This window comes from Zootoca vivipara, chromosome 16 (assembly GCF_965207765.1).
Source record: "Zootoca vivipara chromosome 16, rZooViv2.hap1.1, whole genome shotgun sequence".
In the NCBI taxonomy this organism is placed as follows: domain Eukaryota; kingdom Metazoa; phylum Chordata; class Lepidosauria; order Squamata; family Lacertidae; genus Zootoca; species Zootoca vivipara.
The window spans coordinates 9,089,111-9,101,669 of NC_142599.1; the positions used below are offsets into that span (position 1 = coordinate 9,089,111).

Consider the following 12,559-nt stretch of genomic DNA (forward strand, 5'->3'; position numbering starts at 1 on the left):
CATCAGTCCAAGTGGCTTTACACTTGTCCCAACCAGGGCCGGATTTAAGTTTGATGAGGCCCTAAGCTACTGAAGATAATGGGGCCCTTTATATGTCTAGCTGTCCTTTGTCCACAACAAATTGTCACTGTTTTTTGTGTTGAATATATGCTATATGGTAATTTATGGACCTACCGGTAATAGGTATCTAAAGCCATTTGCACATAACAAAATATGTATTTTTTCAAATTAATTGTTGAACTGAAATCCGGAACGGATTAAGTTTGAGAACCAAGTTACCACTGTATATAGAAATGAGCAAACCACTGATATTTTAGGGAGCAGGCTAGCAGGCGGGGCCCATGACTTACATCATAGGAGCCTACACAACACAGAATACTGTTGCTGTATGTAGGGACGCAGGTGGTGCTGTGGTCTAAACCACAGAGCCTAGGGCTTGCCGATCAGAAGGTCGGCGGTTCGAATCCCTGCAACGGGCTGAGCTCCCGTTGTTCGGTCCCAGCTCCTGCCCACCTAGCAGTTCGAAAGCACACCAGTGCAAGTAGATAAATAGATACCGTTCTGCTGGGAAGGTAAAAAGTGTTTCCGTGCACTGCTCTGGTTTTGCCAGAAGTGGCTTAGTCATGCTAGCCACATAGAATCATAGAATCATAGAGTTGGAAGTGACCACAAGGGCCATCCAGTCCAACCCCCTGCCAAGCAGGAAACACCATCAAAGCATTCCTTTGGCTGATCGCCAAAGAATTGATGCTTTTGAATTATGGTGCTGGAGGAGACTCTTGAGAGTCCCATGGACTGCAAGAAGATCAAACCTATCCATTCTGTAGGGAATTAGCCCTGAGTGCTCACTGGAAGGACAGATCGTGAAGCTGAGGCTCCAATACTTTGGCCACCTCATGAGAAGAGAAGACTCCCTGGAAAATACCCTGATGTTGGGGAAGATGGAGGGCACAAGGAGAAGGGGACGACAGAGGACGAGATGGCTGGACAGTGTTCTTGAAGCTCCTAACATGAGTTTGACCAAACTGCGGGAGTGCAGTTTGACAGGAGTGCCTGGTGTGCTCTGGTCCATGGTGTGCTCTGGTCCATGGGGTCACGAAGAGTTGGACACGACTAAACGAATAAACAACAACAATAGAAAAATAGCAGAATAAAGTTAATAAAGACATTTCATAAAGCACAACTACACATTTCTCCCAACCCAGCATGGTGCTGATTCCTTTTACTATTTCTATCTATTTCCTTAGGGATCCTCCAGGCCTCTTCCTTCCTTCTGGGCACACACTCCGTTCACATCTGCATTTCAAACACAACTTTTACACACAGTGATTATCTGAGCAATTTTAACAAAGTATTAATAATTCACCAGTTCTGACCATGAGAAACGTGTAAAAAAGCACAATTTAGCAGCGTTACAATACCATTGCTGACTTGCAGGAAATATCCCTGCAGGAAAAGTAAACAGCCCCCATAGACCAAACCCCTCACCCACTCCTCCAGGCAGCTGCCTGCATGGTCCATTGGCCTGGGGTTTCCACAGAGTTTTTTGTTCAAGTAGCTTAGCACAGAATTCCTCTTTCATTGGATCTTCACCCCGTTCACAGTGGAAGCAAATTAAGAAGCGGATCAAAGCCCAGGCTGCGCCCCAGTCCCTGTTGGAGGGAAACTTCTTCCAACCCAATTGACCCAGACCACCCCACCCCACCCCCATCCTTGGAGGCCAGAAATTTCTCTCTCTGCCTACTCCAGGCATGTCCGAAGTCCTGGCCTGCTGGTCGGATTCATCCGGCCTCTGTAGCAGTTTATTTCCTGGGGTAAAATCCTAAAAACCTCAACAACAATTTCAGCCCTAGAGAAAGGTCGTCAACTTTGGTTGGCCCTTTGGTCAGCCCCCACGGCCCCTCACTGCATCAAATCTGGCCCTCTTTGAAAAAAGTTTGGACGCCACTGGCCTACTCACAGTCGTCTCTGGAACACTTCAGGGGGCCCAACCAGGGCCGGATTAAGGTTTGATGAGGCCCTAAGCTACTGAAGGTAATGGGGCCCTTTGTATGTCCTGCTGCCCTTTGTCAACAACAAATTGTGACTGTTTTTTGTGTTGAATATATGCTATATGGCAGGCATCCCCAAACTGCGGCCCTCCAGATGTTTTGGCCTACAACTCCCATGATCCCTAGCTAGCAGGACCAGTGGTCAAGGAAGATGGGAATTGTAGTCCAAAACATCTGGAGGGCCGAAGTTTAGGGATGCCTGCTATATGGTAATTTATGGACCCAATAGGTCCTTACACAACACAAAACACTGCTGCTGTATGTAGGTTTTATTTGTTTTTTATTTTGGAAATGTACACCCAATGTTTTCTTTTCCTTTAATTTTTTGGGGGGCCCCCAAAAGAGTGGGGCCCTAAGCTATAGCTTGTTTAGCTTATACGTAAATCCGGCACTGGGCCCAACCAAGGCAGGCAACTCTCCCAAGGACTCTTGCCCCCTTCCGCTCCCGGAAGGAGGTGGCTGCACTCATCACTAGGGCCATTCTCCACCCCACAAGGCCATCTTGGGGCAAAATCACTGGCGGTTTTTATTTCAGCCAGCTCTGCAGGCACAAAAGCGTAGCTCTGCTCCTGGGTGTTCCCTCCCATTAGGTAAAGCGCCAGCATGTTCCCAGGCACTTTCCTCTCCCATCACACTCTTCAACAGAAGCTTTGGTTCCCCTTTTCCTGGCACCCCCGCAGTCTCCCGCTGCTCTTCCTTGCACGCTCACATGCACCTCCAGCTCCCCGAGTGCAGGCAGCCTGTCCTTCTCCAAGGTGTGGTCTTGTCCCCCTCGCCTTCAACTGCAGACTGCTTCTCTTCACAGGGAGTCACTTTTCTCCCCCCAGGATGAACCACTTCTCACACCGCTTTCAGCAGCTTTATTTCTTGGAAGCTACATGCAGCCCTTTTTGTTACCGTATATTCCGGCGTATAAGATGACTGGGCGCACAAGATGACCCCAACGTTTCCAGTTAAAATATAGAGTTTGGGATATACTCACCGTGTAAGAAATATGACCTGGCATATAAAACGACCCCTGACTTTTGAGATTTTCCTGGGTTAGAAAGTAGTCTTGTACGCAGGAATATACAGTAATAGATTAAACCACATCACAGGCCAACATCACCAATCACAATATCATTTGAATGGCGAAGCTCATCAACTTTGGGTGGACTGGCCCCCTCAAATATTTTATTGGGGGGGGCAATGAGTCCTCTGCCCCTAGGACCTGTCTCCTATAATGGTCAACCGTGTTCTACTCAAGGGTTGTTGTTGTTGTTGTTCAGTCCTTTAGTTGTGTCTGAGCATGCCAGGCACTCCTGTCTTCCACTGCCTCCTGCAGTTTGGTCAGACTCATGTTGGTAGCTTCGAGAACACCGTCCAACCATCTTGTCCTCTGTCATCTCCTTCTCCTTGTGCCCTCAATCTTTCCCAACACCAGGGTCTTTCCCAGAAGTCTTCTCTTCTCATGAGGTGGCCAAAGTACGGTATTGGAGCCTCAGCTTCAGGATCTGCCCTTCCAGTGAGCACTCAGGGCTGATTTCCTTCAGAATGGATAGATTTGGTCCTGCGAAGGAACTGTGAGTTAGGAGACCCTTATTCCCGTCACAGAGCTACAATTCCCAGAGTTCCTTGGGAAGAGCAATTGATAGGTAAACCACTGTGGAAATTGTAGCTGCGTAAGGGGAATCGGGGTCTCTTAACAACTCCCTTAGCAAAGTACAGTTCTCAGAATTCTTTAGGGGAAGCCACAATTGTTTAAAGTTGTATAATATTGCTTCTAGGAAGCCCACAAGCCAGACATGGGCACAATAGCACCCTCCCCACCAGGGTTTCCCAAGCAGTTGGTGGTGGCCATCGTGACACCTTTATCTTGCAGGAGCCACACAAAGCGTGGGGGAAAACAATCTCTGGGGCTGGGGGGGGAGGGGGGTTGCGGACTTGGGACACCCTCCCTCTTCCAGCTCCGGCATGTGGTATCTCAGGTGATGCTCGAAGCTGAGCGATCCCTGACTCGTTGCAGAATGCATGCCCAACTTGCGTGCGCGCGTGTACCTGCGCGCTTCGCTCTGCGTGACTCACGAGGTCTTTGCTGTGCCTTTAAAAGCCGCCCGGCTCTCATCCCTCCTTTTTGCCTTTAGGTGGCTGCTGCTGCTGCTGTCTCCATTTATTTAGTCTCTCTCCGGTCGCAACGGCGCCTGCGCTCCCAGGGAAATAAATAAATAAGGCGGAGAGGCAGAGCTGAGCTCTCCTGCGCCCTGAGCCTCGCAGGTCTTTTGTCTGAAGCTGGAAACAGCAGCGGCTGCTCCGCGGATCCTCTCCTCCGCCAGCCAAGCCAGAAGGGAGCCTCTGCTTGGACCCCCACTTAATTCTCCTCCTTCTCCTGCGAGAGACAACAAAAAAGGGATTTCCCCCCTCCGCAAGAAGACTCCCAGAAGAAGGAAGGGCATCCCCGGCGCGCATCTGGGCAGCTGTTTGTACAAACAAAAAACTGGAAGAGGAAGGGGGGGGCAAAGAGGGATGAAAAAACACAACAACAACTCTTAAGGTGGACTTGGTCTTAAGGTGGAGGGTGGTCTTTTTGCTGGGTCCTTTTTTTAAGGTGGATTTGACGTCAAGGTTGGAGAGGCTGGTTTTGTTTTTTTGAGGTGGATTTACGCGTCTTGCATCAGCTCGCGTTTTTGAGCTCCGGATGGCCGGAGATGGGTCGGTGTTCGTAGCCGGGCGGCCCAACGGGACGAGCTCTTTCTAGTGCTGGGGCTCATTCACAAGGTCTTTTTATTTGGAGACTTGATACCTATTCTATCAACACATAATATATGTGTTTTAAATATTGGTTTTAATTCTCTCTTCCCCGCCACCCCACCCCCACTTTTTTCCTGGCGGCAATAAAAATGGGGAAAGTTTGGTAGCCAGGACTCGAACTCCCTCCCCTCCCGTCCCTTCGTAACAATGACTAAATCCCGGCCTTTTTACAGAAAAAGACAGCCGATGGCCGAAGAAGAGGTGGGAGTCCAAAGCCAGAAATTTAACTGCCGAGAGCTGGACAGGAGAGAAGTTTTGCTTTTTCAAGTTTCTAGTTCCTCTTGATTGTCCTTGAAAGAGAGGGCTTCGGTGTCTTTCAAAACTTTATTATTATTATTTTTATTGTGTGTGCGTAGGGTCCCACCCCCGCTTTAACAAAGAGGGTTTGGGGGAGGCCTTCGACTCGCCTTCCCACCCCCCTTTTCAACTATACATATATTGTTGCTATTGCTACCAAGCTCCTTCTCGCCATTCACACTTGAGGCCCAAACGTGGAAAGGCATGGAGACGGTTGGGAAATTTGAGTTCAGCAGGAAGGACTTGATCGGGCATGGAGCTTTCGCCGTCGTTTTCAAAGGGAGACACAAAGAGGTAAATACAATGTTTATACTTATTTCCAAACTTTATTTTAGTGGCTCTACTCATTTGTACTCGGGAGATAAGTAGCAGTTTAACACACACACAAACACACACACACACTCCCTCTCCCCCTCTCTGGGGTTTTGTATTTAAACTATTTTTTTCCTTTTTGTAATATGTATGCCACACACACTTTCCCTACTGCTCTCTTAGGCAATATATCTATTTTGGAAGAGCCTAAAAAAACACACACTTAACTGGATCACTTTGCTTGCTAGTCCTGTGGGTCCAACAGGCAACACTCTGTTGTAATAAATACCACTCTTGGCCCTGCAAATCGGGTCAGGATGAGACCAGTTCTAAACTAGTCAACTCAGAAGACGGAGTCACTTGACTTCAAGGGATGCACTTCCAAGAAAAGGAGCTTAGAAACTCCCAAGTTGTTGTTGCTGTTATTTTATTATTCTAACAATTTGATCTATTGCTACGTACTATGCTGCAAGTTAACTTTCGCAGGGAGTTGATCAGCTTTAGGTTTGATGCATTTTATTCTCAACATGCCAAGAAGAAATCCGAGGCTTTGGATAGGCAAAATGAAAACAGGCCTTATCTCGGAGGCTTGGCAGCCCTGCCTATCTAAAGCGGCCACAAGCTAACAAACACATTGCAGGACTGGAGGAACTATAAATACTCAGCTACCGTATGTGGCTCTGCAGCCTTGCATTTAAGGCACACTAGCCTGGTAGTCCATAGGCGACAGAGTAACTGCATTCAGGCTGGAATCCAAACAGGGTGAGAGAGGAGGGAAGGCTTTTCCTCTGCAGACTGGTAACCTTGTCCTCAGCTTTCTTTGACCAGGCCATTGTGCTACCTTGGTGAACAAGGGGGTGAAAGTTGCTGGGAAACTGGAATGACATCTGTGGCATGGTTGCTGTCTGACTTCCTTATCCCTAAAGATTAGCCCATGTCTCCAAAGTGTCCTCGGCATTGTTAAATGTCTCCTACATCACTTAATGATTAAACGAAAGAAACACACAGTCCATTGGTGGGCACTTTTAAAAATATCATCTGTAAAGCTGGGGATGAGCTTATACAATCCATATATTTGTATTGCTTAAATTAAGAGGATAATGGCAGCATAAAGAGCCATTTGAAATGAATATCTGTTCCCCCTCTTTCCGGTGCCTGACAAATGCAAATTCAATAAAAGGCAAGCCCGGACATGTGCTCTGTATGGTTTGGGATAGTCAAGCAGGGTTTTCTGAACACCTCTCTTGTGGTTTGAAGCATTTGGACTCATTAGAGAGACACGCATGTATGTTTCTGAGCATGTGAAAATAAAATGCAGCCTTCCCCACCTCCAACTTACATTCTTCATCTTTCTTTTTTATTATTATTAACTTTCAGAAACCTGAAGTGGAGGTAGCAATAAAATGCATCAACAAGAAAAACCTGGCAAAATCCCAAACTCTCTTGGGAAAGGAAATCAAAATACTCAAGGTAAGGGGGAGGGTGGGGAGAAAGAAATGTTTTTGCTGCTATTGACATTTTGATTTAAGGCGACTGTTTGCGATTTTATAAATGCTTATACCATCCTCCTCCCTCTTTCCTTCTAGGAACTGAAGCATGAAAATATCGTTGCCTTGTATGACTTCCAGGTATTAAGTTTACTTCTATCTTGGAAGGATGTTGTAGGGAGGGGGAGGGATTACGGTGTGATACTTTTAAAAAATTGCTGAGAGCTGTGGATTATTGGAGGTTTTTGGAGAGTGACGGGAGAAAAGTCTGTACACTTTGGAAAAAAAACTATTTATAACCCACTATGAGTAAGGGGGCACACAGGCTTAACTGCAGGGCAGAAAGCTTTAACTATAGGCCAGGATCCCATCAGTGCCTTGAAATGAAGGAGGGTCGTTCATCTTCAAAATGCGGACATTGAAATGGAGTGTGTGTCCAGTAGATGTGTTTTTCCTAAAGTCATCTCGTTTAGGCTGCCTGTTTGCTATTGCTCCCTTTGGCACGTTCTGCTGCTTAATTAGATCATATTTTGAATGTACAGTGTAAGCAGACCAAGGTTAGGAAGGCTTGGCTGAACCTCACTTTTGATCCATTTGGCCTTGTTGCTGTCAGTCAACAACTCATGCCGGCGGAATCTTTTCTGTCTTTGGGGTTTAACTTTTCCTCTTGGGATGCTCCACATACTGAGAACTAGCTGACTCTACAAAATCTGTAGGGACATTTGTCACTTTGCTGCTGAAATTAGCTAGCCCTCCTTCCCTACCCCCCACCATGAAATCCCCCTTTGATTTTTCAGGCAGGTTTTTATTAAAAATCTATTAACATGGCAATAGCACCACTAGGTTGTGGCAAACCAAAGTGTGTGCCCAGAATCAAATCCTGTTTTGAACTGGATCACTGTGCCAATTTCCCCCTTGGAGTCCTCTTGTTGTTTAGGTACGAAAAGCCTTCAGTTGTTTTTATAGCCACAGGAGGAGGAGGAGTTCCAGCTCTGAACCCTGGCTCTCCCTGTTGCTTATCTGAGCTTTGTTGCTGTCTGGTGTCATGTGGCCTCCAGACCTCCTTGTTTGTTGACATTCCCTCCTGCGCTCTGGGATTGGTTGAGTCAGGGCTTTGCATCATCAGTGCAAGCAAACTCCTGCCTGTGTGTTTGGCGCAGGCTGTGTGCAATGCTTTCTGGGAGCCGTAGTCTCTAGTTCTCCGCTTCTGTTTCCTTTCGGTTCTGTGCTTCTCGGGCGCAAGGACTCTTTTTCCCAGTGTACCTCTGGAGTCTCAAAAATAGGGGCTGGATGTGGCTGGGGGGTGGGGGGTGGGGTCACCTCAGGTCAAATAATCAGGAAGCAAATAGGTTTTGCACAAAGCAGCATGTTTCTCCCCCCCCCCCCCCCGCACCTCCAGTCTTTATTCTTTATTCTCCCCTCCCCCGCCCCAGTTGCCCTAGGGAAATGCTGCAAGGCCTTTTCTCTTGCAGAAGCAAAGGATTAATATTCTGATTTTGTTCCCACGAAAACCTTGGGAAGGTCATTGGGTCAACACCCTTGCTTTTGTTTTGTTGGTGTGGGTGGCAAAACACCATGTTATGCATGCAAATCCCAGAGGCCAGTTCTTGTTTGTAAAAAAATCTGCAAATGAGCGGCTTAGTGTTGATGAAACCTTGGGCACCCAGTTGCAGTCCAAAATTTACACTTTGTAGTAAGTGTAATAATTTATTGTTATTCATTTCATTTTGATAGATGCGCCCATGTGGACTAGGCAGATGGGGTAGTTGGGAACATAGGAATGTGACTTATACAAGGGGTCCATCCAGCTCAGTATCGTCAACACTGACTGGCAGCAGCTCTCTAGTACAGGCTTCCTCAACCTCCGCCCTCCAGCTGTTTTGGGACTATAATTCCCACCATCCTGGACCACTGGTCCTGCTAGCTAAGGATCATGGGAGTTGTAGGCCAAAAACATCTGGAGGGCCACAGGTTGAGGAAGCCTGCTGTAGGGTTTCAGGTGAAGTCTCTCCTGGAGATGATGATGATAATTTATTCCTTATACCCCATCCATTCAGGCTGGTTTCCAGAAACAGCACCTTGTGTGGTGCATAAAGTTTGGCTATTTCTGAGTCATCTACACCTGATATGGGATGCTGCCAAAATCTGCCCCCCAGGGGAGAACTTGGCTAGGTCCTCAGTGCCTCTAGCATTTAATTTGAATCTTAATTAAGCCCCATTGGATGGTGTTCAGTTAAATTTTACTCAGACCAGAACCATTGAAATTAATGAACTACAGTTAGTTATGTTTCTTGATTTCAGTGGGCCTACTCATAGAGTAGAGTTATTATCATTGAATACAACCCAAAGCATCTTCCTGAGTTAGTAAACATGTGTCTCTGGTACAAACGGACACGTTGGTTCTTTTGCACCAACAGTTAATCCTTGCATGTAGAAAATGAGCATGTCAGGGACGGTTCCAGCCCAGCTTGTTTTTCTCCCTGTCATGCTAATTCTCTAGTTTCAAGGATATCCTATAACTTAACTTGGCATGAAAGAGCATTCCATCATGCGAACTCTGGACTGCCACAGCCAAGATGCGTGCTTTCGTCGGCAGGAACTAAGCCCAAGTCTGTAGTCTTGGTTCAAGGTCCTTGGAGGTGGACAGCAATTTCTGCATCTTACCCCATTGAGTCCTGCTTAGCTTGTATCTTTCCCACACCGACTATGTTGTTTTACTAGACGAGGTGGGGGGTCATATTTCTCTGTGTGCATCTGATGAATGTCAAATCACAAGACGCGTGGATCTGCAACATCACGAGAGTCTCAGTTATCATTTTGGGGTAGGGGCTGGGGCTTGGTGGCACTTGGGTTTTGATTCCAGAAGGCCTTTCACACAGCAGGTGTTGTTATGTAATTCAAGACTCTGGTCTTTACACCACACCAGCTTAACGTGGTAACGAATATTACTTCAGAACGCAATAAGTATTTGTTTGTTTGTTTGTTTCACAAGTTTTATATGCTGCTTGATTGCAATGAAACCTCAAAGTTGGCTTGCAAAAAGAGCAATTATCAGTGAGAAACAGCTTAAATCCACTATGTTGTTTCAATTCAAAAAATAATAATTTATAATCAACAGAAAGCTTAAAAGCCAAACTGTATATTCCTGTGTATAAGACTACTTTTTAACCTAGGAAAATCTTCTCAAGAGTCGGGGGTCGTCTTATACGCCGGGTCGTATTTCTTATACGGCGAGTATATCCCAAACTCTATATTGTAACTGGAAAAGTTGGGGGTTGTCTTATACGCCCAGTCATCTTATACGCCGGAATATACGGTACATGTTGACATTCCAAATGCCTATGTCTGAACAAAAATGTTCTTAGAAGGCACCGAGAAGAATGCTGTGAAGGTGTCTGTCTGATGTCACTAATCAGGGAGTTCCGAAATGTAGGTTTGCTGTGTATCGTACTTTATAGAGGGCAGTCCTTTATTCAGGGGTGCAAAACCTTTTTTCTTTTTCTTTTTTGACCGAAGGGCCCTTATTATGGACAAACTTACCAGGGCCAGAGGCAAAAAGTAGGTAAAAGGATGGATACAGCTCTTGCCTTTCCACACCGGCCTGTATTTCAGTAATGGAAAAGCCAGAGGTCTCTTCATTCTGCATGCAGGCAAGCCAAAGGCACTACAGTGGTACCTTGGTTTGCAACCATAATCCATTCTGGAGGTCCATTTGTAAACCAAAACAGTTTGTAACCCAAGGTGCGCTTTCACCAATGGGGCCTCAGTGGTGAAGCCATTTTTTTTAAAAAAAAGAAATGAGTAAAGCAAGTAATAAATATTGAGAGTAACAAGTGTTTGAATTTCACAATACTGTAATCCAGAACAGGATTAAGTGGGCTGTGTACACACACACCCCTACCTTGAGCCTGAGGCCCTGCTGGACCACATTCTGACTCTCACCCCCCCCCCGCCCCCATGGCAACACGTGAGCCCTCCCACAAACCACACAAAGCCTGCATCAGTTGTGTTTTAGCATCTGAATGGGACTGCCTTGCAGCCATTGCACAGTGAGGACAAACCAATTTGAGGAAATTCTAATTCATTTCCTGCAGTCGGATCTGCCAGGGTGCTAAATGTGTCACCGGGTCTCCCCTTCAGCATCATAAAGCATCTGCCTGGGTGTGTCTATGTGACTTAAATCACTTTAATGGTTCTTGGCTTCCTTGTTGTTTGGAATTCCGGGAACTGTATCTCAGGAAGCTGATGGAATTACCCCTTTCGATTTTTCTTATTTAGTTGATAGTTTCCTGTGATATAGTCTTCTCTAGAGCGCCGCTTTTGGAATCCATAGGATTGCAATATAATTTAGGCAATCATGTCTATTAATCTCAGTGGGCCTACTCGGCCTCACATTTTGTACAACCCTTGTGCTTTTATTGTTTTGTTGCTGCGTTGTGATTTTTAAACATAAAGCTGCAGCCCCCTGCACCTTGAACTTGAAAGTAAGTTGCATTATATTTGGTGAGGTTTGGTGGCGCTGTGGGCTAAACCACTGAGCCTAGGGCTTGCCGATCAGAAGGTTGGCGGTTCAAATCCTCGCGACGGGGTGAGCCCCCATTGCTCGGTCCCACTTCCTGCCAACCTAGCAGTTCGAAAGCACCTCAAAGTGCAAGTAGATAAATTGGGACCACTACAGCAGGAAGGTAAACGGCGTTTCCGTGTGCTGCTCTGGTTCGCCAGAAGCGGCTTTGTCATGCTGGCCATATGACCTGGAAGCTATACGCCGGCTCCCTCGGCCAATAATGTGAGATGAGCGCCGCAACTCCAGAGTCGGTCACGACTGGACCTTTTTTTTAATTTTACCTTTACCTTACTCCCAACTGTGTGCGTAGAATTGCAGCATTAAATCTGTCTCTGATACACAGAGAGCTCTTACGGAGCAAATGATAAATAAACCTCAGTTATGCTGTGGTCTGCAGAAGTTCATCTCGTGCCAGTTTGAAGGGCCCTTTCCGTGGTGGCCCCCAGTCTGTGGACTGAACTAGGTATTTGCCAATGTGAGCTTCCATCAGCTGTTAAAAGCATATCTATGTACTGAAGCTTCCCCTTGGCCTCAGATACCAGTGGAGTGATACGTTCTTTTTTATTAGATTGGGGTTTCTCATATTTGGGATTGTTTGTTTTGAATTGTGTTATTGTACACGTCCTTGGTATTTTGAGAGGCAGTATATAAATTGGAGATGTTTTGAGCGCCCTCACATGACTGAAATTCTCAGGCTAGTTTGTGTGTTTGTTTTTGTCTGCTTGTATGTGCATGGTAGCTGCAGCAGTGTCAGCCCTGGTACTTAAATCGAAAGTGAACCGGTTGGAAACCGTAGGCCAGGGATGGACAATGTGTGTCAGGACAGATGTTGTCAGTCTACGGCTCCCATGGTCCCTGACGGTTGGCCATACTGGCAGGAGCTGTCGTGCTCTGGGACTAGGGTTGCCAGACTCAATAGAGGACAGGACTTCTGTGCCTTTAATTGCCCTGCTCTCTTTTGAGTCTGGAAACCTTAAAGAGAAACCAGCAGACCTTTTGTTTAATTTCCAAGCAAAGTTTCTCTTTAAGGTTTCCAGACTCAAAAGAGAGCAGGGCAATTA

At 46.4% G+C, this 12,559-nt stretch overlaps 1 protein-coding gene across 3 annotated transcripts in view; it reads left to right on the plus strand.

The window, feature by feature from the left end:
* The first annotated feature begins 4,161 nt into the window (after nucleotides 1-4,161).
* The window catches only part of ULK1 (unc-51 like autophagy activating kinase 1), a 113,146-nt gene continuing 104,748 nt past the window's right edge, over nucleotides 4,162-12,559 (plus strand). Inside the window, exons 1-4 of one of the 3 annotated variants that reach the window (XM_088660038.1) lie at nucleotides 4,303-4,581; nucleotides 5,195-5,429; nucleotides 6,825-6,917; nucleotides 7,034-7,075. In XM_088660038.1, the coding sequence (XP_088516164.1) occupies nucleotides 5,340-5,429; nucleotides 6,825-6,917; nucleotides 7,034-7,075 (225 nt within the window). In that variant the 5' untranslated portion in view covers nucleotides 4,303-4,581; nucleotides 5,195-5,339. Of the gene's footprint in view, nucleotides 5,430-6,824; nucleotides 6,918-7,033; nucleotides 7,076-12,559 lie in introns of all 3 variants that reach the window. The other 2 variants (XM_088660039.1, XM_035099436.3) reach the window with 2 other exon arrangements.